Source organism: Phytophthora parasitica, assembly GCF_000247585.1.
Source record: "Phytophthora parasitica INRA-310 unplaced genomic scaffold supercont2.94, whole genome shotgun sequence".
NCBI classification, from domain to species: Eukaryota; Oomycota; class Peronosporomycetes; order Peronosporales; family Peronosporaceae; genus Phytophthora; species Phytophthora nicotianae.
This window is the reverse complement of record NW_008649080.1, coordinates 35,501-61,893: the sequence shown is the minus strand read 5'-3', so window position 1 is coordinate 61,893 and position 26,393 is coordinate 35,501. Positions and strand designations below refer to the sequence as shown.

Here is a 26,393-nt window from a genome sequence, read left to right as displayed (position 1 = left end):
GTATCTGCCCAGCTGGTACGTTCGCAGAAGCTGGAGACTCAACTGGGATCGTCGCGTGTGCTGAGTGTCCAGCCAATACGTACTCGAAAGAAGGAGCTTCGCAGTGTACTCCATGTGGCGAGAACACGTACAGTAGTCCCGGTGCAGTGGCCTGTGCTGCTCCCCAAGCACTAACACTGAATGCTAGTGCGTCATCGGAATCAGTGATGCTGTCTTCGTCAGCGTCGTCTGATGCCGTGTCTTCGGCGCTTAGTGGTCTGCAGGTGACGTACAATTTGTCACTTCTCGAGGCGCTAGTGTGGGGTAATGAGAGCTGGATTTTGGACGATACGGTGTACGGGAACTCGACGAGCTTGCAGTCTATTAAGCCAGTGGAGTCGTCGATGGCTTTCCAGGCTGACGGCCAGAATTACTGGTTCGCAGGGCTGTTCCGTCCTCTTGGAAGTGGCTGGTTGGAGCAAGTACCTGGTCAGATTGTGGACCAAGAAGTAGACACAACGAAGGAGGTGGCTCATGTGGTTTTCGCTACTATGGTTAACCCTCGTGAAGCTGGCCGATACTTCCAACAGAACAGCGGAGTCTACGGCAACGTCATGTGCTCCGCTCCATCGGTATGTCGCTTTTGACCTTGTATATCTCCTTAAAGTATTTATCTAATCTGTGGTGTGTTGCAGCAATGGAAACTCGTGAATGGTGGCAGTCATATGGATATTTTACCGCTGGAGTCTGGTGCTGGTGTCAAGGTATCCTTCACTAACGGATCCCCTTGTGTTAACGGCAAGACGATGTCCACTACATTCAATTTTGAATGTGATCTTAACAGCGGTAAGCATGATGAACCCATCAATTAAAGTTCGTAAAGTGATGCTAACGAGTTATTTGCAGGTACTACAAGCAAGCCAACGTCTGCGTCACAGGATGATGACGACAAGTGCAACTGGAATATCGTCTGGAAGACTGCGTACGCGTGTCCTGTGTGCGACGACGACTACTTCAATGAGCTTCGTTCGACTTGCAATGGCGGCGAGCAGTTGGTCTCGTATGCTCGCAAGTTGGCGTGCTACGGAGGCTCCGAGTCGGAGAGTACGGAGACCATTTCGACGTGCACGGAGAGCGCCGTGGTTCTCGATACCAAGGCGCTTTACTCTGTTTATGTGGCGATTGTTGTGATCGGCTTTGTGGTGTTGCTACTGATGATGGGGATCCTCATTATTCACCGCAAGTACCGCAATGCATACAACGATTATCTCTATTTGAAGGGCAAGTTACCGACGGAGGAGAAGGTGCAGGACGATGGGTCCAAGGAGACGACGTTCGAGTTCACTCCGCGATCCAATGCGCTTCACAGTTCTCCTTTGGGAGACGCGTCTTCACCCGCTATGTCCGATCAGGAAGAGAAGACCGCCGATGTCGATCGAGCTGAAGTCAAGCTGCACGGCATTCAAAGCGTCTAGAGCGACCAGGAAAATGTACGCCTTGCGCTGTTGTGAATCTTTGTTCCCAATGTTTTTTTTCTTTGTGCCATCATATTTTTTTTACGATTTTGCTGAGATTTATCATTCTGGGGATATGTTGGAGATTTCTATGTTAACCGCTCACGTTTCCCCGTGTCTTCCATGACTTGGATCTCCAGCGTCGTTGGGTCTAACTTTCGTCATTGTTCAACTGGATTCCAAGTACTCAAGTCTACTTCCACAGCTCCCTGCATCTCCATCCTACAACATGAAGATGTCAATTGCTTCAATCGCGGTAGCGCTTGTCTACTTCCTGTCCTTCGTGGCGGCAGACCACCTAATGACATCGGACCAAACCATGGGCATGACGTCCGGACTGCGCGGAGGTGGCGCTATTGTCCCTGTCGGAGTCTTCATCAACCGGATCGATGCCAAGAACAACAAGATCGTCGTCACCGATAGCAAGATTCGCCTATCAAAGAGCGACCGTGTGCAGCTCGCGGATACTCTGAAGGAGATGATGGCGAACAACCAAGAGGCTGGTGCTGCAGGCGATATGAGTACCGAGGATATCTTCGGTCTGTTAACGCGCGTCGCAACGACTCCGGGAGTTCTCTCGAATGCTGCGGGCATCATTTCGGCGGCGAGAAGCGGTGACACGAGTGCGTTGGCTGGTCACGTGGTAGGTCTGCTGGGTGCGGCAGTCCCGGCTGCAATCTCTACTCCTGCGCCAATCCCTGCTGTAGTGGACACTCCGGCTCCTGTTGCTGCTCCGATGACTCCGTATGCCGCTCCTGCTGCTGCGCCGATGGCTCCCGCTGATGTTCCTACCGTTATGACTCCCACTTCTTCCTAGGAGGAGGATGTGGATCCTGGTACCTCGTTGCTGGCGATGCGGTAACACTAACAGTCAATTGGTACTGTTTCGTTTCTCTCCAAATTTCGTGGAGCTGTCGTGAAGTTCAAGACAGGTTAGTCTTAGTTTCACCATTTATGAGTTTTCAATATTCAGCAAAAGGTTTCGACGTCAGTCCTTTTGAATTACTTAAGTAAATTGCTTGCTTCGACCCCAATGCGTACATCCACTCCATAATCGTGAGTGATTCGTATTGATGGAATTTACAAACCAGTGTGATAAACGATAGCTTGTAAATTCCATCCACTTGAACATATTAAAAGTAGATTTCAGCGCACCCCACAAGTTCGGCCGCATATATCGAGCTGACTTCCAATCTTATCTAAGGAGTTCGCTTTCGCGCTGATCTCGAAGACTTCTCGGAGTTAGATCACAGAATATTTCCCGATATCAAAGCGAGTTCGAACATTATTGTTGAGCAGATCTTCATTGTTCATTTGGACTTCAAGTACCCAGGTCGACTTCCACCCAAGCTTCTCTCCCTCCAATTTACCACGAAGATGTAGATTGCTTCGATCGCGGTAGTGTTTGTCAAATGGCATGATTGGCTTTGACACCGATGTTGCGTCCATTTGAGTCCCATAGTTGTGGTTTACTAGTCACGTTGCTGTTAACTTTCGTTTTTGTAGGTATCGATCTTTGCTCTATGTATTCTGATGACTCTGCTGTCGTAGGATGGTGCACTTTGTAATGAAAGTCGTGCACGATTCGCTGTCGTTGCTTTATCCAGTCGCATAGAATAGTCATGTCATCGTAGGCGCTCTGGGTCACACAAAGCGTGTCGCCGTCATTTATTTGCTCGAGACTTGAAATTCGCTGCAGGCGCTTCACGTGACGTTTTCTCTTATTGTAGTATTCAGAAGCAGGCATGACAACTTCAGTCACTTCCCGATAGGCACTTACGACTTCGTTGATATCAAATCTTGATCGGACGCGTTGCTCTAACTGATCGAGCGAACTAAACGTGATATAGGTTGTCCCGAGCCGACGAAGGCCGTACAGATAGACGGCACAGAGATACCTGGGCTCGTATTTATTTGGAGTCACAATATGAACACAACTTGGCTTAAATTTGTCCAGGTAGGTTGCGGATTTAGCAGAGACTTTCTCTTTGGCCTCATTTCGCTTCGAGCGTCGATACGATATCGGCTTTGACCCTTTCAAGCGAGCAGCCTCAACGAGGCGCTGGGCATCTTGAATCTGCTTGACTCTCCAACGCGCAAACTTTTGGCGCATGATGTGCTGATGGAAACTCGAACTCTGAAATCTCGACCAAGGGATTTTAACTCCAGCAACACGCTCTTGCTCTGTTTGTGTCTCCCGCTGCTTTTGAAGCATTAGCCTTTTGACGTGCAATGCTATCGCTTTCTTGGTTCGCTCACTGAAAACCTCGTTTTTGCGAGTTAAATGTGCTGCATTGGCATCGAGAACAGAAACACTTTCAACATTAGTGTCGTCTCCAGCGGTGGCTGCGACTGGAGTTTCGATGTTGGTGTTTTCTTCGTTGTCTGTATACCTCTGCTTTTTCCGCTCAGCGACGTTCGCTTCGTCAGCCTTGCCAGCATCACCATTTTCAACATTAATTCGGGTAGCTACGCTGGCTGTGACTGGTGCGTTGCCGGTGTTAGTACTCTCTTCGTTGTCAGTGCAGCTCGATTTTGATTCTTCACCAGGCAACTTAACAGTATCTACACTTAATGGTGCTGAGAACGTTTCAACGCCAGTAGCATTTCCCTCGGTACTAGGCACCCTCAGACTCGCAAGAAGGTTGTTCAACTCTCCTGCAAAACTGTCAAGCTCGTGTGTAAGTCCCGCTTCAAGGTGATAAGGATCATTTGGCTCCTCTCCCTACATGCATCCACATTGTCAAGAACGTGGCTGCCCTATCAGCAGAGCAAAGTCAGTGGGCTACCTGTAGCTGTTGCTGATTGTTTTCTTGATTTGAGAATGCAGCGGTACTGCTTAGCGCTCCGCCGTCTACTTTCTCATCCGCTCTAACATCCCACGCACAGCTTAGCATGCACCTGGAGCATACATTCAGTGTCCATTCAAAAGAACGCACCCGTTCCCCTCAGCCTCAAGGCGAGCGAGCAAAGCATAACATTCACTCGTCATTTCTTCTAATGAAGCAAGCGTGTCCTGTTCTACGCCGACGTCCTCATCTGGATCTTCCCTTTCGTCCTGAAGCTGGTGCAACTCCAACCCGAAGCACAACCCACCCAACTCTCGCGTACAGCTCTCCAAAGCGCTCACTAAATCCTCCCCTGAACGTAAAGCCCTGGTCGGCATCACGCCCAGTCCTGCTCGGTGTCCGTTGTTGAATCCAAAATTAATATTGTAAGTATCGGGATACTTATTCCTTTCCGATCACCTCATACTTATTTGAAAAAAGTAGATTTCAATAATGAGACAAGACGTCAAGAGTCAAAAACTAGTGGATGCCTGTAATTGAAGGTGTTTCAAACTCAAGAAAAATGATCCCAATAATTTTAATGAGGCAAGACTTACATACTTAAATCCATATCGATGGAGCCGAAGGATTGCATTGAAGACTACTTTCCATCCGATGGCGTCTACGATTCTGAAACGGTGCATTTTGTTGTGAAGGCAGCGCCGTCATTCTCTCACGAAATACTTCCCGATCGACCAACTCAGAGCCGCTCACATGAAGAATTTGAAGCAGGCAAGTATGCTACGAAGCTGTCAGGGGCGAGCTCAATCTGGTTATAGCTTGGTCGATTCCTCGCATCAAGTTCTCTCACAAGCACTGCTTTCACCAAGCGCAGTGGCTCGAATACTCACGTTTTCCCGATTCAACTCGTGTGCGCGTATACATCGGCGACAAGGAGACATGGCGTGACCTCAACATTGTGTGCAACTGTTCGAGTCTGGAGATAATATCGTGCTCCGCCACACGACAATTAGCTGCAGCAGGAGTTTAGTGAAGACAACGGTCTGTTGAAGTTGCAGAGTCTCACTGGGACGAGTGCAGCACGGGCAATACTACAGTTAGTATAGGACAGCTTAACCAGGGGGGGGGGGGGTTGTCACCGACTGAGGTTTTCCCTACCTCAATGCCAAACTTGCTGAGTGGAGAACAAGTGTCATCTTCTGCTTAACGTCGGTGAGGAAGCTCTTTGGTAATCGCTCCGCCCTCCGCCGTGCTTGGCGTGCAACAAGTGCGTCGAGCTGGCTGAAGGAGAGGTTGCCTTCCGCTTTGTGGTAGGGTTCAACGTATCGGCAGACTGGCGCACGCTGCGGCTATTTATTGGAACGTAGCGTGGGATGCCAAACGAATCAGTGGACTGGCTCACGCTATCGGAACGTAGTGTGAGAGAAACAAAACAAAACTATTTCAAGCTCCTGCTTGCTCTTGCTAATACTTGCTTTCATTTGTCTTCAGCCAAGATTTAATCTTCTTCACATAGTTTGTCTCGATTAGGGATGGGTACTTGAGTTTCTTCTTGCTGATCTTTTTAACCAACTTGCTGTACGACTATCGTGCTTTAGCTGACATTCGCGTCTGTGTGGATTTCTCTGCAGTCGTGACCACGTCTGCACCGACAAAGTACTCTTCTTTATTGGTTCTCTTTGCTCGCTACGATCGGGTGCTCAGCATGGTCCGAGGTCATCAAGTGGTCGGCTGTCACGAGCAAGTAAGCAAGCGCTACCGCGATCGAAGGCATAGGCATCTTCATTAAAGATTCCTTACGAGGTACTGAAAGCGAGGAGCTTGTGTGTTGACAGTCGGTCCGAATTAATATTTGCGCAAATATTAATTTCACTTATAATATTGCAGAAATGCGCCCATTCAGTATTTAAGGTTACCATTCTAAAGACTTTAGTGTGTGTGTGTGTGTGTTTTTTTTTGTCATTTCATATTATTACTAAAGTTTAGTTCAGAGAAAAAATATCGACCATGAAGCTGCTGCTAGACAGTAACTTCAGGAAGCTCCACCTCAATAGTCTCGGGGCCAGCGGAAGGTTGTATTGTGTCTTCCTTCGTGTCAGTAAGTGGTGCATTCGGCACAGACCCATCGGAAATACCAGACTGTCGACGAGCCGAACTGCGTCTTTGAGTGAATGAAACTCTTGTCGTTTTCCCATTGAGGGTCGGGAGCTTCATCATCTTTACGAAATCGTTATAGTTGACTTGTCCGTCTTTGTCAGCGTCCGCCTTGTTGATCATCTCTTGGCACTCCGAAACGTCAAAGTGTTGACCCAGAAGAGCCTTGAGATCGTCTTTTGTGATGGCTCCACGATGAGACCGATCGAGGACGTAGAAAGTGGATAGCAGCAGCTCTTCATCCGCTGCGTCTTCAGGGCTGATAGTGGCAGCGACGAACTCGAGGAGATTGATACCGTTCTCATGCTGTTGATCAAGGCTTGAAACAATAGTAAAAAAAAAAAAAAACTTAGAAAAAAATACTCCTAATAGAATTGACGACGTACGCTGCGAAAATCTTCTCCAAGTCGAGCTGGAAGGGGATGAGAGCTGGCGACAGACACAACTCTTGGAGCTTTAGTTGGCCGTTGTGGGCGACGTTGAGCTCGTTGTACACCGCTGCGTGGAGAGCGACCTGTTCTGACGACATACAGAACGCCATAGCTACAAGTGCGGCTCGCTGGAACGGAGTGTAGTTACAAAAAGCTTTCAGACGTGGTACAAACTCGTCGTACCTATCAACAACAGGAAGACTTGTTTGAAAACGACTACGAACCAGTGTGATATGCTCAAAACGTACACTTCCGGTGGTATCGCTTGTTCTGTCGACCTGATCCACGGATGTTGAAGCACTTGCGCAGCAGTGAAACGATCTTCTGGTATCGTCTGTAGTGATACACTCGAGCATTAGAATATGACAATGTCCCAAAAATTCTCGAAAAGCAACTAAACGTACGTGCAGGAGTTTACGGAGCAGTGCCTTCGCTTCAGGAGAAATGGTATCCCACACTTTACCATTGTATTTTACCTCGCCAGCAAAGATACTCTCGACAAGTTCGTCATCAGTATGTCCATAAAATGGAGCCTTGTTGCTTAGAAGCATATACTTAAATCGACAAAATAGTTAATGTAGTACTGTCAGCATAACGTTATAGTTGGTACAGCCACTCGATGCGCACCATAATGACACCCAAGCTCCACATATCGCACGTTTCCTTGTAGTTCCCCTCAAGAACTTCAGGCTACAAAAGATCTCCAGTCAAACTGAACTATTAAGTTCGTGCTAGACATCATCCATACGTACAGCCATGTAGACGACTGAGCCGAGAACCTTGCGCATACTAGCACCCGATTTAAAAAGAGTGCTTGCGCCGAAACTGAAAGCGCAGGGAAGACACGTAAATATAAAGCTCAAGGTAAGTCTGGTGTACGTACTCGCAAAGTTTGATATGGCCCCCATTATCCAACGTTTCGACAAGAATGTTCTCCAGCTTCAGATCGCGGTGCTATTTGGCATAGGAGTGGTAAAAGCAAAAGGGTCGAAACAAAAACGAGCACGATATTCTAAACGTACACAAATATTACGCGAGTGCAAGTATTGGATGACGGATGCCAAGTTTCGAATGATATCCTTGGCTTCGTCCTCAGGGAATTCCTTGTTGCGAGTCTTTACTCGGTCGAGCAGCTACACAACAAGGCAGGAAAATGAGTTGAGAACTGAGAGTAGACAATCATAAAAATTCTTACTGTTCCACCAGAACTAAACTCCATGATGATGTAAAAGTGGTGGTCATCCTCGAACGTCTCGAGCATGCGGACAATGTTGGGGTGGTGCAAAACACGGAGGATTCCCATCTCCTTCTCGAACTCATGGCGTTTGCTTCCTGACTCGAAGCGCACAGTTTTCATCGCGTAGTGTCTGTGTGTTTTGAGGTGCTCGACCTTCTCGACGACTCCAAAGGCGCCCCTGCCCAGCTCGCCCAGACTGCGATACACATCCGTCACTGGCGTCTTGTGGTGCATACAGAGTTTAGTCTGGAACAGGTTCGGACGGATCACATCGATGGATTGCGTGCAGCCCATGTTTGTCTTTATATTGGCGGAACTTTCGAGGTTGGTTGGTTGCTAAACTCGACAAAAACGTGCTGATGAACCGCAAATAATCAAGAATAGAGACATGCTTGTCTTCCTTCATCCACATTTCAGTGGTGTGTGCATAGATTGATTTTAAAAATAGGAGACTTTAGTCAGGCTAAACCTTTTTTTTTTTTTTTACTTCTTCTTAGTACCTCACCGGTAAGTTCACAATGTCTTAAGTTTTTGCAAAAGCTTGTCGAGCTGATGTTGCTGTGCATTTTCGACGTGCTGAAGAGATGTTGGCAATGATACTCCTCTTGTTGTCAAAGATTCACTTTCAGCGGGTTTTATTGTTGGTAAAAGCACCGCGTTTGCAGTGCATCGGGAAAATGGAGTGCATTGTTCCCATGTGCGAAGGTTTGAGCACACTTCTTCAATTTGCGTCACGATCTCGATAAACGCAGCTTTGTCAATCTCCTCCGAATGTGGACAAGCATAAAATCTGAATAATGCTAGAAGTACATCTTCGTATTGATAGCAAAACATCGGACCATAGAGCATACTCAGAGCACTGCAAAAACCTCCTTGGAAATCCATGACGTGCTTTCGGATACGGTTGGATGGCTTATAAATGCGCAATCCCCACTTTTGGAAGGCTTCTTCTACTGCAATTAAACCAGTAGCCGGCGCCACCACTCGATTGTATTTCATTATAGTAGCATTTCCTTGTGTGAGTGGGAAAAGATTCCACTGGTTTCGTAGACGCCGACATATTTGGTGAAAGTACCGATTAACCAACCGCAGATGCAGTGCATCATAGTATGTTATACAACTTACAATTTGAACAGCACAGTGCACTGGAATCGGCTCAAAGCGTCCAACTCGCACTCGTTTATCTGGAGGAAAAACCGCAAGAATACAGACAGCCTGGACGTCCCGTCGAAGGTCAGCTTTTAAGTTTTCTTCAGGCAGTGTCGTAGCGATTGTCGCCAACATACTAGAACAAATTGCGATTGCGGCTGGACTGTTGTTTTCAAAAATATGAGGTGCACTGACAACGTGAAGACAGACCCCAGCGTCCGAGAACACCAGAAGTTCGCGTCTTCCCGCATCACAAACGATGATCTCTCCATGAAGTCCCACAACTACGTCACATGGTGCGCCGAATACAGAGTAAATTACCGGCCGAAGCTCATCATTCGTAGCCGTTATTGTTATTGTTTCAGGTTCCGGGGTGGGTCCACGATGGCTGCCCCACTCCAATAAAGGCCGTCCTCTATCCGACAGTCGCTGGATACGTTTATTACCTTCATCACACACGAAATATTCACCTTTTCCATTGACGGTTAGAGCACACGGGTTGATGAACTGTCCAATTTTCCACCCGTATCGACCAATCACCTGCACAACGTTTCCAGTCGCACTAACAACTTGAATACGGTGATTCCCAGAGTCCACAATGGCTACATGACCTCGAGGAGTAAACTTTAAATCACTGATGCCTTTAAATTCCCCTCGAGCAGAACCTGGACGTCCGAAACCGTGCTCTAACTCACCACTTCCGGAGAATATCTGGACACGATTTAACTTCCCGTCAGCTATTGCGATTTCGCCACGAAGATTTACAGCTACCGCGACGGGGTGATTAAACTGACCAGGCGATGACCCATGATTCCCAATAGCCATAGCAGGGTTGTTATGGTTGAATACCATTGTCATCTCTCCAGTTTCATCTGCACAGAAGCTTACAGCGTATGAATAGACACAACAATGCTCAATATCACACACTAACAGACATCGGGTCAAGGGATTCCAACAGATTCCCCGATATGAAGGCAAACGGCAGTCCTTCCCACCGAACAGATCCTTCTTCACGACAGTACCGTGTTTATCAAGGACGCTATAGTCTCGTCCACAGATCGGCGTGACTTTCAACTCCATCTCGGCCGTTAAAATCGAGAATATGTAAGTTATTTATGATCCGGTTACTTGCTCCCGTCCGTCGGAGTGTAGTTGAACGCTATCGTAAGTTCGTGTAGATTTATCAGCACCTTGTCTGGATATGAATCCGAGATACAATGAGAGTACGAGAATACAGATCGCACAAAGTACCATACTGACGAGGAAAAGCAGTGGCCATGATGCCAGTATACTAGGCAAGAACGGCAAAACCATTCGCGCTACCGACGCAGAAGCGCCAAACACTCCCATTAGAAAACCTTGAGGTCGTGACCCGAGCACTTTGGAGAACGCAGACACCACCACAGCCGAAGTTAACGGACAACCGACACTCCAAACGAAGACTTCAGCTACCACAAATACGTTGAACTGTAGCTGAGAATGGTCTTCATCGATGTCATCACTTCGCTCGTTGTTCACGTGCATGCCTGTGCATAATGTCAACAGAATTGTGTTGCCAACGAGCAGCATGGAGAAGCCAAAGAGCAAATAACTCACGTCGGATACTTTCTTGCGTAGTATCTGTACGGAGCCATAAGAAAACAATCCAAGCAGACCAACGACTAGGTAGAACGTTGATGCATCCTGTGACGCCTCAACGGAGTCCTGTTCGGCTGTAGTATTTCGGTTCGTCATTTCCAGGAAGAGCGGTACGTTTACGGTCTCGAAAATTGAGAGGATCCCACGAGCGATGAAATTCAAGAAGATAAACACCAGCATCCCCACTGTCACTGCACGATCGGAGAGAATAGAAGACTGTACTTCTCTTTGGACAGTTTGAGAGGCTTTCTTCTCAACGTCGCTATCGTGAACGATAACAGTTAGAGTCTTGTCCGTTGGCTTCGTACTACTCGGTGAAGAAGTTGTTGTAGTTTTGACAATTACTGGAGAGTCTGGGGCGTCATCGCGCGATATTGAGTCGTCATAGATGAGGTTGTTGAAGACGATGGTGAACAAGTTAAGAGTAACTAGCAGGAAACCTGGAGCCGTGAAGCGGTTAAACTGGATCACGTCGCCTCCAATCTTAACTTGTGTGTCTCCAACGATACTCCCCAGTCCTGGCGTCAACGCGTAAGCTAGAAAAACTACCGTTGCAAACAGTGTAAAGTACTGTAGTCTCTGATCCACTCGTGTGAGCATCGCGATGTTAGCTCGACAGACACTTCGGTTACCGGCGCCAAAGCCAATAACAAACCGACTTAACGCGAGTACCGTCCTACTGTGTACTGACGGACTGTATGGCAGAATGTACAGCAAGTTCCCCACCACTGCGCAGCCTCCAGCCACATTATACAGCACTTTAAACGACGTGCGGTCACAAAGCCATCCGAACAAGAGCGACGAGAAGAATCTTCCAACACTGAAGAGCGCAGTGAGCAGACCGATATCCGTCAGGCCTCCACCAAGCTCCTGGACGTACGTAAACAATGTAGGGAGCACAAGACCTCGCGCTGCTTCGGCTCCAAACTCGGACAAGTGGATCAACACCATGTGCGCATACCACGACCGCACTCGACGGTCAGAATCCGCTGTATCTTCATCCACCACGGCGTTTTCGGAGCGTAATTTCTTCGCTTTAGCAGCAGATTCATCGTTAATCACCTCCGTCGGCGGCGTTATTGCCCCCATGGTGTCCAAATGTAGAGTACCATGGCCTCACGCCATCGACTGCAACGTTTGACACTCGACGACGTAAACTTCAGCCCGAACACGTCAGAAATCCAACTGTTTCTATTTTAATCCAATCAACTAGAATTAATCAAACTTTATCAACCAATCCTATGTCTTGAATAGTCCCCATCGCCTTCCGTATCAACAGGCCCACTCCAGTCATTCATCAACGGACCCGCTCGAGCGCAAAGATGGACTGTACGTCTCCGTCGATGCTGATCGGCGCCAATTGGCCCAAGGAGGTCCTAGACAATCCGCTGTCGCTGGATGGCGACGTTCTGTCGCTCTCGGGTGCAGCCGGCGCGGAATTCAGCCACTTAGACCACCGTAATGGCCAGCGCAACGTCTACAAGTTCGGTGGCACGTCGGTGGGCGGTCCAGCCAGACTCTGCGGCCTTGTACGCATCGTCCGCGAGGAAAGAGACCGCGTCTTGGCCGTCGTAGTGTCTGCTATGGGCCACACGACGGATTACTTATTAGAAGCCGTGGCGTTCGCCGCGAAAGGAGACGCCGACAGCGCGTTGAAAGTCGTAGACAAGATTCAGGCACAGACGCTCATAAACGCGCATGATACACAGAAAGAGCTTGAAGTGGAGGACATTGAGGACATGTCTGAGGTCATTGTGAATCACTTTAAGCCCCTACGTGAGCTTCTGTACGGTATCTGTCTGCTCCAGGAGCAGACAACGGCCGCGACGGATACCGTGCTGTCGTTCGGCGAACGTATCAGCGCAAATATCGTCGCTAAGCTGTTGACTAAAGCGGGGGTTGAGGCCTTCTTCTTGGACGCCAGAGACTGGCTGACTACGGACGATACGCATGGCTGTGCCAAGGTTTTCTTCGACGAGTCCAAGACGAAGCTACAGGAGTTGTCCAAGCACTGGAAGCCTAACACATTACCAGTTATCACGGGGTTCATCGGTAGCACTCGCAGTGGCCGTACGACTACACTAGGACGTAATGGATCGGACTACACGGCCACATTGGTGGGCTCTTCACTTGGCGCTGACTACGTGTTAATTAACACTGATATCTCCGGTGTTATGACGGCTGATCCTAGAATTGTGGACCGTGCCGTGGCGCTCTCTCATTTAAACCACCATGAAGCTCTAGAACTTGCAGTCTACGGCACTCGAATGTTCCACGCACGCACTATGGTGCCGCTTATCAAGGGCGACGTGACCATGCTTATCCGCAACACTATGGACCCCAACGGCCACGGCACGTACATCAGCGGCGTTGGTCGTTCAGGTACACGAGAGACGTGTACGACGTCGCTGGAGAGTCTGGCGATCATCGAAGCACGTACGCGTATTCTACAGGACGGCAGCAATGATCCTCATCAACAGGAGAACATTGGTGCTCGTGTAACCAAAGTCCTCGAAGAACTCAAGATTCCCGTGTGGTTGTCGATCCGTGGAGCTCACGGACAAGCCATCAGTGTCGTGGTGCCCCGTAGTGCCGAGGAAATCGCCTGTGCTGCCATCAACGCTGAGCTGAGCTCGGAGATCGAGTCTCATGAAGTGGATCCGCTTAACTCCGAGTCGCCCGTGACGATGCTGTCTGTTGTAGCTGAGGATTTGTCCAAGATTCCTTACAACCAGACCAAATTCTTTGGAGCTCTCGCAGACGCTGGTATTGAAGTGCTGGCTGTTGGTCAAGGTACAAGTTCGCGGTCACTGAGTTGCGTTATCCGTGGTGTAGACACGAAGGTCGCGGTGCGACGTGTACACGACGCCTTCAACGTCGATTATCTCGTCACCAACGTCGTGCTTCTGGGCTGTAATCACATCACGTTGGGTGTTGTCCGTCAGCTTCAGAAGCAGCAGGAACTGTACCGATACCAGCACAAAGCTCGGGTCAATATCGTGGGTTTCGGCTCCAACTGCTGCGATTTCCTGTACAACCCCAAGGGCTTCACATTCGAAGAGCTTATCACTCGTTTAGAAGACTGCAAGAGCACAACAGCCGTTGTGTCGGCATCTCCCAGTGTATCCAGTGCCTACGCTGGCGCTCCATCATTAGAGCAGCTGGATCAGCTTCAAGACTTAGCTATCCCCATTCTGATCGACTGCTCTGGCCAGGGTAACACTCAAGACCTGTACTCGGCGTGCATTGAGCGCGGTATCCACGTCGTCGCCTCCAATGCACGCTCAGTGTGTCGTCTACCTCCTACCTCGTCACGTGAGAGTGTAGCCACTTCACGCACCAAAACTGGTCGTACATTTTTCATGTACACATCAACGATCGGTGCCAGTCTTCCAGTCATTGATACACTTGGAAACATCTTGCGTACAGGTGACCGTGTTCTCGGTATTGAGACGTCGCTAAGTGGCTCGATGAACTTCGTGGCCAATGAAGTTATGAAGGGCAAGAAACTCTCGGACGCTGTGGGTGAAGTTCTTCGTAAAGGATACTGCGAGCGTGACCCTCGTGAGGACTTCACAGGTACAGATATGGTTGCTAAGATCGTCGTGTTGGCTCGTGCTCTCGGTGTGCACATTAATCCGAGTGCTGTGGAGTTGGAGCCTCTAATTCCCCAGAGTGTTCTGGATACTATCACGTGGTCTAACGACATGGAAGTGGACGATGTTGTCTCCGGATTGAAAGCGTATGATGAAGTTTTCCATGAGAAATACTACGTGCCTGCTGTGGCGGAGAACAAGCGTCTCCACTACGTCGCATCGATCGACCTGTCCAAGTTTCCGTCGATCCAGGCCAAGATCCAGCCCGTTCTTATCAGTGAGGACCACCCAGCCTTTTACACCAAGGACAACGAGATCGCCTTTGGTTTCTCCTCGGTGCAGTACCCCAACCCACTGGTTCTCAAGGGCTCCGGTACCGGTGCCGCTGCTAGCGCCACTGGTGTCCTTCGTGATGTCCTCACTATCCTAAACTCGCTTAATGGCAAGAACGTTCACATCTAGATGGCTCAAGACAGGAGTGCAGTATGATATGCCCACCGACCGACCATGTTGTTAGGAGCGCTCGGTGATAGTAGCTTTCGTATTCCATCCCTATCATTAACCAAAACATGCCCGATTACGTTGCCATGTTGTACTTGCACTCAACAAGTTTGTTTCACGGAAAAGTGTGTAATTGTGGATCCATAATTTTTATACTGATTAGGTTAACATGGATACTGAACACAAGCAAACTTGTACTGTAGAACATGTATAATAGTGGAAACCAAGATTCATTTGACACGGGTGCCACGGTTCAAGAATCTGCTAAGGACTCTCGAGCGCCGCTATAATAGTGTTGATTTGGTTTGAGCGCTCTTGGGCGACTTGTGAGTTGTTTCACCTTTCGAAAGCATGGGCTGTAAATTTTGCGTTTATAGTATAATATGGTGTCAAGTAACTCACGATGACTCCTCATGGAGTTACCAGAGCGCACAGATGGTGCAACCAATTAACTGTAAACCACCACAATTTACAGGTGATCAGGTTGGTTCGTGCTCTCGGTGTGCACATTAAAATTTGGCTGTACCCAGCGTGACCCTGTGTTCGATATGATCGCGTGGTCTAATGATATGGAATTGAGAGGTATTATCTTCAGATTGGAGGTACAAAAAAGTTTTCCGTATGCTGTACTAGCAGTCTCGTATCGTAGATTATGGATTCAAGCTTTAGGCCAAATCTAGCCATTTCAAGCGTGGATGATATTCCTTGGGATTTTTCGGTGCAGAACAACTAGTAATGAATCATGTAAGCTTATTTCGAATATGATTTACCGTCAATTACTACGTTTTTACGAAAAAGAAGTTTTGATTGTTGGGCTGATTAGGAACGCATTCGGGTTGTACCCTGTTTGTAGTTGAGAACCCTACAAGTAGCTTCGGGACAACGTTAGAGTTGATGAATAATCAACAAAAGTTGTAGGTTTGATCTCGTTTACGCCGACGTGGAGGGCATAACAGCAGCAGTGGCAGGCATATCAGCGGCAGGGGCAGGCATAGCAGCAGCCGGGGCGGCCGTAGCGTAAATCGGCATAATTGGGGCCACAGGAGCAACTGGTGCTGGTGCAGGAGTAGAGATTGCAGCCGGGACCGCCGCACCCAACAGACCCACCACATGACCAGCCAACGCACTCGTGTCACCGCTTCTCGCCGCCGAAATGATACCCGCAGCATTGGAGAGAACTCCCGGGGTCGTTGCGACGCGCGACAAAAGACCGAAGATATCCTCGGTACTCATATCGCCTGCAGCACCAGCCTCTTGGCTGTTCGCCATCATCTCCTTCAGCGTGTCCGCGAGCTGCACACGGTCGCTCTTTGATAGGCGAATCTTGCTATCGGTGACGAGGATATTGTTGTTCTTGGCGTCGATCGTGTTGGTGATGACCCCGACAGGGACAACAGCGTCGGCTCCTCGCATTTTGGCTGCCATGCCCTTCATTTGGTTGTCTTGGGCCGAGACCATCATGATATCCGGCTGGTGGTCTGCCGTCACGAAGGACAGCAGGTAGACAAGCACCACCGCGATCGAAGCAATAGACATCTTCATCTTGTAAGGGCAGCAAGAAGCTTGGGTAGAAGTCGACTTGAGTACTTGGAGTCCAAACGAACAATGAGTTTCTGGTGGCCAGCGCCGAAGACCGTGGTTGGACATGAAGTGCATTGCATGAATCGTAGAAAAGTCACAGAAACCTTGTGAGAAGAGTTTAGTAGGATATTTCCTCTCTAAGAAGCTGGCATTTATCTGGTTAAAGTCTAACGACATTCGTCAAGTTCAAGTGCGCCAGTCCTCACGGGCAATTTTAATTCTACCCTGTTGATCCGTTGGTCTTCTGTTGAGGAGCAACTTTCAGCTTGATCAGGAATTGCAATGCTTCCACCCAGTCATTACGTTTCGCTTTCTTGACTTCCGGACTCTCACCGTCTGCAACCTAATCAAACATGTAGCAAAAAACAGTCAAACCTTGAACCTCACCAACTTCTAAAATCTAAACATACCTCAAGATCCAAAGTGCGGTTCTCTTCGTATTCGACCGAGAAGCAATGTGGGTCTCTTTCTGGTTGTTTGGCACGCTCGAACACTCGAGTTTCCTGGCCAATACATATACCGACGATAGAACGCGTGGGTATGGTCGCCTTCGGTACTGTACTGTTCACAAGGCGGTAATGGAGATACTCGAGATCAGTAGAGCACCAAACGAAACGCACATGAGGTTTCCCATAGCGCCCGTACTTGACGAACAAACTCCCATTGCGTAAAAGCTCCATACGTTTCCTGATCAAGTCACTGCCTGACTTTCGAGGATTTCCTGCAGGTGGAGGCACCGGAATCTCTACATCATTCGTTGTTAACGCAGCATTTCGAACTGTAGTCTGCTTGTCATCGAGTGGAGTTTCTTCGGATACGCTCGGGTTGCTATACTCGGATCGCTTGGAAACCTTGCGCCCGCTAGACTCTGATTTTGTCTGCGCACTTTGCAATCGAGCAGCAGACGGACGAACATATTCGTGTGTTTCGGAAGCCTCAGTATCGTTCTCACTGTCACTGACGCTGTCTCGATCTACTCTTGCGGAGGGATGACGCTTTCGAAGAGCTCCAGAGTGCGATTTTGAGCGTGGCATAGTTTCTTTTGGTCCATCCGATTTCTGCGACTCTGTAATTCTCTGGATTTGTTCTTTCAGAAGTTCAGCCTCGCGTTTCTGTTCTCGAAGTCGTTGTTCGAGAGTCTCCACTGTTCGCGTTTGCTTGGTCATGAGTTCTTGTAATTCTGCTGCAGTATTCGACGCAAAGAACGTGTTGTCCTTCAACACTACCAGACACCCGAGCGCTGTAGCCATTCCTAGTTCTCTGATTTCTTGCGCAATTGCATCATACAATAGTCGTGCTTCTTCGAACTCCCCTTCACTGCTTGGTTTGTCGAGCTCGTCGCGTGGTAAATCACCAGTGAGTAGCAATCTCTCCACGATCTCTTCGCACTGCATCCAGTCGATCTTTTTACCAGCTTGATCCGATTTATCACGTGCATTTTTTGCTGCAGTTAAAGCTGCCTGAGTCTCTTCTTGCGCTAAAGTGAGACGTTGTCCCCATTGCTGTTCCTGTTTGGCAAACTGAAGCGTCTGGTCCTTGATGTCCCTTTCAAGTTGTGCTGCTCGTTGCTGTAGCTGGAGGTTTGTTGTCTCAAGCTCAGCGTTATGCTTTTCGACCGACTCCAAGCGCTTTTCGGTGTCCACTTCTGTGTTTACTGCAATGTCCACTGCCACCTCGGAGCACCGTTGCATGAAACGACAAGTCGAAATCGATTCATCGAGGAAATCGTTCTCAGGATTTAGCGTCGCGATGAAGACTGACTTGCAATTGCCACCCAAACTGCCTCGTAATACTGACGTAAGCATGGAGTTGCGGTACGGAACGTGATACGTTCTCGACACTGCGTTCTTTTTGGTTCGTAGCGACAAGATCACCTACGTTCTTCCGTGTTAGAGGATAGATTGTACTGTACTTGTACTTTTCAAATGAAGCAAGTACCTGTTCAAGGTGGTGAAGAGAAAGGTTGATGTGTTTTCCTTCCGATCGCATACGTTGCGTACCATCACGTTTGTAAACGCGTTCTGAACCAGCAAGATCGACTAAATGAAGCTTGGAAGTTACGATCAAGTCAGAATCGGTCGGACGGGACTCGATCATGACGCTGAAAATTGAATGCGAGCGCGAGGAGGCCTGTCAAAAAGAGATTAATCCCCTATCAGCAAATTAATAATCCAGTCTGCTGCTCGCTGGCCAACCTGGTTCATTGGCGTATCGCTTGTGACGCGGTTCATGTTGCCAAGGAAGAGAAGGTTCAGTGCTTCCTCTTCTGAAACGGCCTCGAATACACTACGACACAATTGTAAAGTGAACATTTGCATGAAACATCCAAATTGCGAATTCACTAACCCCAAATTTCGGAAGTGCATATCACCCTCATCATCGTCCATGAGAAGAACTTTCGTCCAGTCCTCTATTGGTCGATCAGTGTGAGACCTACGAATATGAACAATATCAGTGCAAGTTTCCCCCCATAATTTTCTATAAGCTCACCTGTCCAGCAAGTCGTAGACATTTTCGTTGTAGATCTCAAGATAAGAAATGTAGCACGAATAACGCATGTTCGGTCGTTTCTCGAATTCCTCAAAGATAGTGGAGAGTACTCGAGGAATAATGCCGCGATCAGCGTAGTGTTCACCTCCCGTTATCGTGTAGGTCTTGCCTGAGCCAGTCTGGCCATAAGCAAGAATTGTCCCGTTGTAGCCGTCCAATGCACTGTACACGATATCCTAAACGATAACAAACAAGTCAATCAGCCCAGGCTTAGTGCAAGCAAATACTATACACTTACAAGGCAAACGTCGTTGAACACGTGCTCCTGAGAGACGCTGGGATCAAAAACGTCGTTAAAGTGGAAGTCGACGCCGTCACGTTGCTTCAGGTGTATTCGAGACTGATCGTCATCTGGAGGAGGAAACGCAATCACTGTTTTGCAAAATCTGCCATCGTCAACCCTCTCTGTTGTTATGCAAATAAAAACTTAGTTGGGCCATCTATGGTGATGATTTGCCTACAAACGCAAGGTATACCGAGATCAAACTTGGCACAGTCATGTCCGCGACGAGGAGGCCGCAAACGAGCGTAGGTGCCAATGTGCCACTTTACCATGGACTCCAATCACGTAGAGCAAGTTGCGCTCTTCGTCTTTTATACCTGCAGGATTGCCAAAGTCGTTTCCAAGTTGGGACTTTCAAATAACGTGTAATTTTAGTTGTCGAACTTATATTGCACGTTGTTGGGAAGTGAATTAAACACGCTTAAGCTGTTGTGATAATGCTGACAGCTTAATCATCGCCAAGAAGCTTCGACATACATACTAGGGAGCACGGATTTACGCTGAGTAAGGAAGTGAGAGAACGAATGAATTGGCATACTGGAAATTACAACCTATTTACCTGATTAAAAACATCCCCCTAACACTGGATGTGGTTTGCTTTACAAATGGAGATGTCTCGCAGTACTCAGAGTGATACACTCGATGCGAGCACCACAAAATCATCAGCTGTAGCACACACTTTTGTTCTCTTGGTCGTTCATTATAAAACCACGTAACGCAACTTCCTGTTTGCAGCCGTACCTCGCATCGCGGTTATCAGAGACACCACTGACCTTGTCGCTTGATCTCCAGCGGCTACTTGACGCTGAACATAGCTTTGATCGTCAGGAAAGCGGAAATTTCCTGTCGCGAAACTATCAAAAGAATGGAAAACTAGCAAACCAAACTATGAATCCCAACAATAACTACCTGCAAGGTGCAACCTGCCCAGCGGGATACATCAGTACACTTCACGCGTCTCCAACGAATGTAGTCGCTCCAGAACCGAAAACGCTTAGCCTCTTCCTAGCCTTCTGCTCTTCACTTCAACTTCCACGAGATTCCGACTATATTCACTTTTCATTGGCTATAATGTGTTTCTGCCAATCAAACAACCTTCACTCACCATTCCGCCGATGGACAGTCTCAATCACCAGAAAACGAAGTCAAAACTCCAAGTCAGTCTTGAATCTACCTCCATCGCGTCATAGTGACCATGTCGACAAGCTCACCATTCGTCGTACACCACGGTTCTTGCCATTGCAAGGCGGTGCAGTTCGATTTCGATGCGCCGAGCGACTTGGTGCAGACGAAATGCAACTGTTCCATCTGCACCATGAAGCAGAACGCCCACGCTATCGTTCCCAAATCCCGTTTCCGCCTGCTACAGGGCGAGGATATGCTGACGCAATACACGTTCAAAACTCACCAGGCCAAGCACCTATTCTGCAAAAAGTGTGGCGTACAGGCCTTCTACATCCCGCGCAGCAACCCAGACGGATACGCGATCACTGTCGCTTGCGTGGATCCGGCTACGATCACGAGCGTCGTCACCAACACCTTCGACGGGCAGAACTGGGAGACGTCGTTCGAGGCCTCCAACATAGCCAGCTACTCCAAGGAATAGACTGCGTGAATAGTCAAGTACTAGGCAGAATAATAAATTTTGCGGATTGTCATCTTTATATTGATTCAGGTGCCAATGTGAGTTCTCGATGTGAGGCTAAAGCCATTTTGTCTTTATCGTCAGAGGGAAATGGTGTCTGCGCGAGCAGGGATTCTAACGGTGTCGGGGGTAAAGCTGAAGTACGATGCCCCGAGTCGAACGTGCGTGACGTTCTCGCACTGCAGTGGATGGGGGGAAGCGAGCAAGCTGCTGTACGCTCATGTGCCGTCTGGTCAGAGTATTGTCTTCTTCGCGGAGGAGGACTGCGCTGGAGACCCAGTATTCACTGGCGATGTTGGGAAGACATTCGGGAATGAGATCGTGAAAGGTGACAAAGCGATCGCGCGGTCGTTCATATTGGCCAAATACACACACTACCCTGTGAAAGGGATCATTAGCGAGTGTCGTGGTGAGAGTGCGTTGGTTTCGAATGCTTCGGAAGACAACAATAGCACGGCGTGGCTGTATTCGTCAAGTTGGGGGAGCTCTCAGGACGGTAATCTATCGCTCAATTGGTTTGGACCACTCGAGAGCGACGAGGTCTCGGTTGGAGATATTTGAGCTTGTGCAAATTCTTAGATCGGTATTAAAAAAAAATATAAATACTTCACATTTATAATCCTGTAATCCTGGTAGATTACATTCATCTTAATCTTAAAAACAAAAAAAACAAATTGGTGTTTGACGTACATCATGTGGACGTTAAATGTCGTTTCAGAAGAGAAAAATTTCTCATAAGTGGTGAACAAAATTGCTCTTTCATTTTGATATTTGCAGAGAATCCAAACTACAACGAGAAGGACCTCAAGATCATGGAGGCCACGTCGCCCAATGCTCAGACACCGTACCGTGATCCGTCGTCCGTGATACTTAACGACAGCATTGGTGTCAAGGAAATGAAAGAGAGCGAAAGTCACGATGTTCTTCTGGGACCGGACGACAAACCACTCAAAAAGTTTCTGTGGTGGCACATGACCAAAAAGCAAAGGATTCTCGTCATCCTCGGACTGATCCTGTTGTTGCTGGTCGTTCTACTTCTCATTACGTGGTTCGCCATTATCCCGGCCGTGATCCGACACTATGCCAAGAGCGTGCAGATGAACCTCAACTACATGGACATCGTGAAGATCCCGGACAACAGGACCCTCAACGTTGATATTAATTTGAACATCCAGCACGACGTGGGCATTGCCGCCACCACAGATAATACAACGGTCTCGTTACTCTTCGGTGGTGCTGTATTCGCGACACTGCCATTCCCTGGACTTGATATCAAGACTGGATTACAGGACTACAACATCACTATCGTCACCGACATGCCCCTTACGGACCTCAACGCGTTCAACGCCATGTCCGTCGCTCTTATGAACGAAGCTGAAATCATACTAAAAGCCTCTGCTTCGCTAGATATTCACGCATTGGGTATGTCTTTCGACGTCGATGACTTCAACCGTGACCTGCCTCTCGAGGGCTTCACAGGCTTCACTGATCCGGAGCCCGTGATCGAGAATATGGAGCTCACCACGTGCACATCGTCAGAGTATCTGGTCAACATTAACGTGACACTGGATAACACGGCTCGAGTAGGACTGGATGGCATCGGTGTGCTCAACATGAGTCTGTACTACGGTCAGCAGTATTTGGGCTACGCGCTTTCGCAAAAGCCTGAGTTGGGCATTCCTCGTGGCGTCAGTGAACAGTCCTTCGTCATCACGATAGATGCTGAAGAAGTCTCTATTTCTTCCATGGTGCTGTCGGCTTTGGCTGGCAGCACGCAGTTCTACATTGTGGGGAACAACCCGTACGTCACGACGCACGGTCAGTTCTTGGAAGCGCTGAGCAATGTGAACATGAGTGTTCCATCAAGCAGTGGGTCACTCACAGAAATGAATATCGGCTCATCGTGCAGCCTCCTATCGCTGCTAGTCTCGTGATAACTTGTCAGCTGACCTAACACCGAGATATAATGTTTATTGATTTCACCAACGTCGAGACCGCTAAACCTGCGCCGGTCTTGTCTTCCTACGCTTTACTCAGAGACTGAGGCTTTTGGTAGAGTTGGGAGTCAGTTCATAGATAAGGTTCCGTCACTGCTCTTCCAACTCGAAGACGAGACCAGTTCGTGAGCTGTGCACTTTCACACATGTAGAACATGCCGTTTGTGTGGAGTAGCGCGAGGTTTCCATCTCCTTCTTCTCCGTTTCTAGTTATTTTTTTTCTATGATGAGCGCTTTACTTTGTCTCTAGTGTACACGAACCATCATTGTACGAAAACCCCAGTCAAAACCTTATAAAATATATGTATTAGCTGTTCACACCACTCACATCCAAAGCAAAATGCGTACACTTTTCCTCCGCACACAGCCTCCGCCTCCACACTCCTCTGTACGCCTGAATATACAAGCTGGCGTCTTACCTCTCCGGGCCACCCCACATGTACTTGTAGATGGACGAGGCTCCGCTGGTCAGTGAGCTCGCTACGGTAGAAACAGTAGCTTCGACAGCCTCCACGCCAATCTTGACGGATGACCCCACCGACGTCATGCCTTTCGACACCGTCTTCTCGTTCGAATGTGCGTGGACGAAATCGCTGAGCTTCATACCAATCCGTTCATTCAGTTTGCCTTCCATCCGCAGCATCAACGCTGTAGCAGCCTCGTCATCTGACTGACCAGGCAGGAAACGTTCGATAACAAACGCTTCGAGGTCGCTCTGAGTGTAATTCACGCCGAAATCCGTGATCTCCGGCAAGGCCTTGACCACCAGCGTCAACATAATCATGAACAGACTCACATGTCGTCTCAAACAGTTAAACGCGATGACGCAGAGCTGTTTAAACTGCTCAAATTGTGGCGTCTGTGTGCCTCCAAGAGCTTCAATCATGTAATGATCCAGACGCATCGGAGGCTGCAAAGGCTTGGGATCTTTGCCCAAAATAAAGCCGTAGTCGATATGGAACAGAATGCCATCCTTCGTCAGCATCACATTGTCTGCGTGTCGATCTCCTACGCCCAATAGGAAGGTAATCACAGTATACGCCGCCAGACTCTCACGAAATGACGAAGAGATGTCGCTTAGCGTACGATGGCCATTGTAGTGATGCAAGAAGTTCATGATCGTGCTGTGGTCACGAATGATGGAATACAATGTGTGTGCGTTCTCCACGATCTCGATAAGCCCGTCAAAGCTGCTCGTCGGGAGCACACGGTACGTCACCAACGGGATATCTAGTCGGGTCTCTTGCTTCAGTATCAGATACATGACGTTGATGATGTTCTGCACGATCGAGTCCTTCCGCAGATCGTCTCGCTTGTACATGAGTCGATAGTGCGGCAGCTTTTGAGTGCGACGACTCCACGTGTTTCGTTGTGACTCTGTACTGGCATCTGCAGTGTCTTCAGCTTCTTCGTCGCGATCGACGCCCGTGCACGTGATGATCATGGGTGCCTCCGCGCTTCGCTTCACTTCAATCTTCTGGTAATTAATCCCACTGACCTTGACCTGCGGGTCCACGGGAAGTCGCAGAAGCCGCCATTCCTGTTCATCGTTAGCCGGTGTCTGGTCTCCTGCTTTCCTTTCATCAGTTGATGAACCAAGCGACGACTTCTTGATCGACGCTTCCAGAATTCGACGGACATCATCGACAGGAATACGCGGCGGGATCTTCCACATTAAGTCCACTAGCTCCTGCCCTCGTAGCAGTTGTTCTGCAATGTCATCACTGGCAAACTTTCGGGACTCCACTAGACTCCCATTCGACGACTTGTCCTTGAACTGCGCCAGAGTCAGCAGTAGCCGCTGCTTCATGCCGTCGAACTTACGTCGACAACTCGGGTCCTCCGCCATGACTGTAAGTCCCCAATACAAATCGTAGCAGAAGCGAATGTCACACTGAGCTTGACGAAGCAGTGATTGGCCTAGTTTGCTTCCCGCGGCGTTTGTTTCAACGCTGAGACTGTGTAGCAGCACCTGTAGATAGCTCCACCACTCGTTCTCTGTCGCAGTCTTGAGCAGAGCATCCACCGCCATCGCACGCAGTCGATGGTTGTGAATAGTTTCGTCCGCTAAGATCTCCAGAGCGTCGACACTGCCAATTTGAGGCTTACAGAGACGCGAGCACATCGTCAGCATGCATTTATGCTTGCGTTCCTGCTGCAGTAACTCCAGCACTTCATCTATCAGCTTCGAGTTCCGTTCATGTCTTCTTCGAGCCGATGCAGGACCTTCAACTTCACTCTCTGTCATATTAGTGACGAGATGCTCCAGTTCATTCTCCTCCGAGAAATCTACTGCTTTAACAAGCTGCAAGAGCCACTTGGTATGTCCACCAAGGAACTTCCGATTGATAATCAGCATCTTCTTCTCTCTCTCCGACAAGCGATGTGTGGGCAGATAATACTGGATCTGGCGGAACATGGAAAGACACATGATCGTCGCGCGATGCCACTTTCGACACACTTGCCCCAGCGTTCGCAGCTCTTGAAGGTTAAACTCGCACAGCTCAAACACCTTGACTGTGTTGTAGTGGTGTCTTCGCTGTTGTAGTGCACACGCACAGTCGTCACAAACACGCTGCATGACGCTGCCATCGGGGACATGCATAGATCTGTGTGAGCTTGAAGCTGTAGTTCCAGTACTTGAAGCGCTTCCCGATCTCGATCTATTGGGCGTAAACTTGCTGATCACGCTGTTTTCCTGCAGCCTCTGTACGTCCTTCAGGAACTTTTCCTGTTGTTCCTCTGGTGTCAACGTTCCAGAGTCCACAAACGACTGCGAGTGTCGAATCGACATGCTGCCATTCATATCCACTCCTGAAGCCGCGTTGGGACTCGAGTAGGACGTCAAGTACCAGCTAATGTTGCCAATCAGATCACTAGCATTCGTTGTCAATGAGTTGTATGCTGGAGCCACAGGTGTCGCCTCGTAGTCTCCTGGAATCACCACACGTTGGCTCGAACACGCCGAGCAGAAGATGCGTCCGCATGCACGACAATGATGTTTGCGGATCAGCAGCGAGAAGACCGTGTGGCACTTGAAACAGGCAAAGACCGCGTCGTCCTGTACCCATGAGGAGAGCCTTCTTGGCTGTACAAATCTGTACATGTCCTGTCCGAGCTGTCCGTCGTCCCCATTGGTCCAGTCTTCGTCGTCCATGCTGCTGCCCATGTGGATAGAGACGCCAGCTCGTACCTCCTCCTCACTCTCTTCCAGTATATCTTCACTACCTTCGTAGACCGAGTCGAGCATGCCATTGCCATATGCCGGAGGCGCGTTGTCCTCATTTTCGAGGAATGTTGATGGAGTACCCGGAGGTGGAGGCGGGAACCGTCGAACTTGCTGGTTTGC

The 26,393-nt window shown here is 48.8% G+C and overlaps 12 protein-coding genes across 16 annotated transcripts in view; 6 read left to right on the top strand and 6 right to left on the bottom strand.

Annotated features, from left to right (window-relative positions):
* PPTG_24427 (hypothetical protein) overlaps positions 1–1,454 on the top strand; it is a gene marked incomplete at both ends in the record, with an annotated part of 3,951 nt that extends 2,497 nt beyond the window's left edge. Inside the window, 3 exons of the mRNA XM_008917144.1 lie at positions 13–611; positions 675–825; positions 886–1,454. Of these exons, the coding sequence (XP_008915392.1) occupies positions 13–611; positions 675–825; positions 886–1,454 (1,319 nt within the window). The remainder of the gene's footprint in view (positions 1–12; positions 612–674; positions 826–885) is intronic.
* Positions 1,455–1,728: 274 nt separating this feature from the next.
* Positions 1,729–2,310, top strand: PPTG_18562 (hypothetical protein; the record flags this gene model as incomplete). The annotated part of the gene is made up of 1 exon (XM_008917124.1): positions 1,729–2,310. One exon carries the CDS (start codon positions 1,729–1,731, stop codon positions 2,308–2,310), a length of 582 nt encoding a protein of 193 aa, XP_008915372.1.
* A 63-nt stretch (positions 2,311–2,373) lies between these two features.
* Positions 2,374–4,741, bottom strand: PPTG_18561 (hypothetical protein). The gene is made up of 3 exons (XM_008917123.1): positions 4,433–4,741; positions 4,283–4,364; positions 2,374–4,218 (listed from the first exon to the last, which is right to left on the bottom strand). Exons 1-3 carry the CDS (start codon positions 4,657–4,659, stop codon positions 2,902–2,904), a joined length of 1,626 nt encoding a protein of 541 aa, XP_008915371.1. The 5' UTR covers positions 4,660–4,741; the 3' UTR covers positions 2,374–2,901.
* Positions 4,742–6,219: 1,478 nt separating this feature from the next.
* Positions 6,220–8,398, bottom strand: PPTG_18560 (CAMK/CDPK protein kinase; the record flags this gene model as incomplete). The annotated part of the gene is made up of 9 exons (XM_008917122.1): positions 6,220–6,755; positions 6,823–7,050; positions 7,116–7,201; positions 7,272–7,421; positions 7,495–7,557; positions 7,620–7,692; positions 7,751–7,821; positions 7,890–8,000; positions 8,063–8,398. The coding sequence occupies 9 exons, from the start codon at positions 8,396–8,398 to the stop codon at positions 6,302–6,304; spliced, it is 1,572 nt and encodes a 523-aa protein (XP_008915370.1). The 3' UTR covers positions 6,220–6,301.
* A 970-nt stretch (positions 8,399–9,368) lies between these two features.
* Positions 9,369–12,066, bottom strand: PPTG_18559 (hypothetical protein). Its single transcript, XM_008917121.1, has one exon. The coding sequence runs from the start codon at positions 11,978–11,980 to the stop codon at positions 10,367–10,369; it is 1,614 nt and encodes a 537-aa protein (XP_008915369.1). The 5' UTR covers positions 11,981–12,066; the 3' UTR covers positions 9,369–10,366.
* Positions 12,067–12,194: 128 nt separating this feature from the next.
* On the top strand, positions 12,195–15,112 carry PPTG_18558 (hypothetical protein). The gene has a single exon (XM_008917120.1). It carries the CDS (start codon positions 12,214–12,216, stop codon positions 14,947–14,949), a length of 2,736 nt encoding a protein of 911 aa, XP_008915368.1. The 5' UTR covers positions 12,195–12,213; the 3' UTR covers positions 14,950–15,112.
* Positions 15,113–15,918: 806 nt separating this feature from the next.
* Positions 15,919–16,530, bottom strand: PPTG_18557 (hypothetical protein; the record flags this gene model as incomplete). The annotated part of the gene is made up of 1 exon (XM_008917119.1): positions 15,919–16,530. The coding sequence occupies one exon, from the start codon at positions 16,528–16,530 to the stop codon at positions 15,919–15,921; it is 612 nt and encodes a 203-aa protein (XP_008915367.1).
* Positions 16,531–16,673: 143 nt separating this feature from the next.
* PPTG_18556 (hypothetical protein) lies at positions 16,674–20,536 on the bottom strand. 5 transcript variants are annotated; one of them, XM_008917117.1, is made up of 10 exons: positions 20,144–20,234; positions 19,962–20,068; positions 19,596–19,902; positions 19,358–19,524; positions 19,060–19,295; positions 18,916–19,002; positions 18,765–18,855; positions 18,508–18,699; positions 16,980–18,443; positions 16,674–16,912 (listed from the first exon to the last, which is right to left on the bottom strand). In XM_008917117.1, exons 3-10 carry the CDS (start codon positions 19,672–19,674, stop codon positions 16,790–16,792), a joined length of 2,439 nt encoding a protein of 812 aa, XP_008915365.1. In that variant the 5' UTR covers positions 19,675–19,902; positions 19,962–20,068; positions 20,144–20,234; the 3' UTR covers positions 16,674–16,789. The 5 variants fall into 5 exon arrangements, with proteins under 5 accessions (XP_008915365.1, XP_008915364.1, XP_008915362.1 ...); XM_008917116.1 differs by having other exon boundaries at positions 16,790–16,912; positions 19,596–19,882; XM_008917114.1 differs by having other exon boundaries at positions 16,790–16,912; positions 19,962–20,536.
* PPTG_18555 (hypothetical protein) lies at positions 20,513–21,088 on the top strand. Its single transcript, XM_008917113.1, has one exon. The coding sequence runs from the start codon at positions 20,598–20,600 to the stop codon at positions 21,006–21,008; it is 411 nt and encodes a 136-aa protein (XP_008915361.1). The 5' UTR covers positions 20,513–20,597; the 3' UTR covers positions 21,009–21,088.
* A 49-nt stretch (positions 21,089–21,137) lies between these two features.
* On the top strand, positions 21,138–21,608 carry PPTG_18554 (hypothetical protein; the record flags this gene model as incomplete). Its single annotated transcript, XM_008917112.1, has 1 exon — positions 21,138–21,608. The coding sequence occupies one exon, from the start codon at positions 21,138–21,140 to the stop codon at positions 21,606–21,608; it is 471 nt and encodes a 156-aa protein (XP_008915360.1).
* A 161-nt stretch (positions 21,609–21,769) lies between these two features.
* On the top strand, positions 21,770–23,366 carry PPTG_18553 (hypothetical protein). The gene has a single exon (XM_008917111.1). It carries the CDS (start codon positions 21,860–21,862, stop codon positions 22,979–22,981), a length of 1,122 nt encoding a protein of 373 aa, XP_008915359.1. The 5' UTR covers positions 21,770–21,859; the 3' UTR covers positions 22,982–23,366.
* PPTG_18552 (hypothetical protein) lies at positions 23,249–26,393 on the bottom strand. Its single transcript, XM_008917110.1, has one exon. It carries the CDS (start codon positions 26,292–26,294, stop codon positions 23,460–23,462), a length of 2,835 nt encoding a protein of 944 aa, XP_008915358.1. The 5' UTR covers positions 26,295–26,393; the 3' UTR covers positions 23,249–23,459.

Bases quoted from the DNA above. Each gene is read 5' to 3' on its own strand.
- PPTG_18561 (XM_008917123.1), bottom strand. From the start codon at position 4,659: ATGCCGACCAGGGCTTTACGTTCAGGGGAGGATTTAGTGAGCGCTTTG. The intron at 4,365-4,432 runs GTGCGTTCTTTT...GTGGGATGTTAG, and splicing joins CTTGAGGCTGAGGGGAACGG to AGCGGATGAGAAAGTAGACG. The intron at 4,219-4,282 runs GTAGCCCACTGA...GGATGCATGTAG, and splicing joins ACAATCAGCAACAGCTACAG to GGAGAGGAGCCAAATGATCC.
- PPTG_18552 (XM_008917110.1), bottom strand. From the start codon at position 26,294: ATGCTCGACTCGGTCTACGAAGGTAGTGAAGATATACTGGAAGAGAGT.
- PPTG_18556 (XM_008917114.1), bottom strand. From the start codon at position 19,674: ATGGTAAAGTGGCACATTGGCACCTACGCTCGTTTGCGGCCTCCTCGT. The intron at 18,856-18,915 runs GTTAGTGAATTC...ATTGTGTCGTAG, and splicing joins ATGCACTTCCGAAATTTGGG to TGTATTCGAGGCCGTTTCAG. The intron at 18,700-18,764 runs GTTGGCCAGCGA...TCTTTTTGACAG, and splicing joins GCGATACGCCAATGAACCAG to GCCTCCTCGCGCTCGCATTC.
- PPTG_18558 (XM_008917120.1), top strand. From the start codon at position 12,214: ATGGACTGTACGTCTCCGTCGATGCTGATCGGCGCCAATTGGCCCAAG.
- PPTG_18553 (XM_008917111.1), top strand. From the start codon at position 21,860: ATGGAGGCCACGTCGCCCAATGCTCAGACACCGTACCGTGATCCGTCG.
- PPTG_18559 (XM_008917121.1), bottom strand. From the start codon at position 11,980: ATGGGGGCAATAACGCCGCCGACGGAGGTGATTAACGATGAATCTGCT.
- PPTG_18555 (XM_008917113.1), top strand. From the start codon at position 20,598: ATGTCGACAAGCTCACCATTCGTCGTACACCACGGTTCTTGCCATTGC.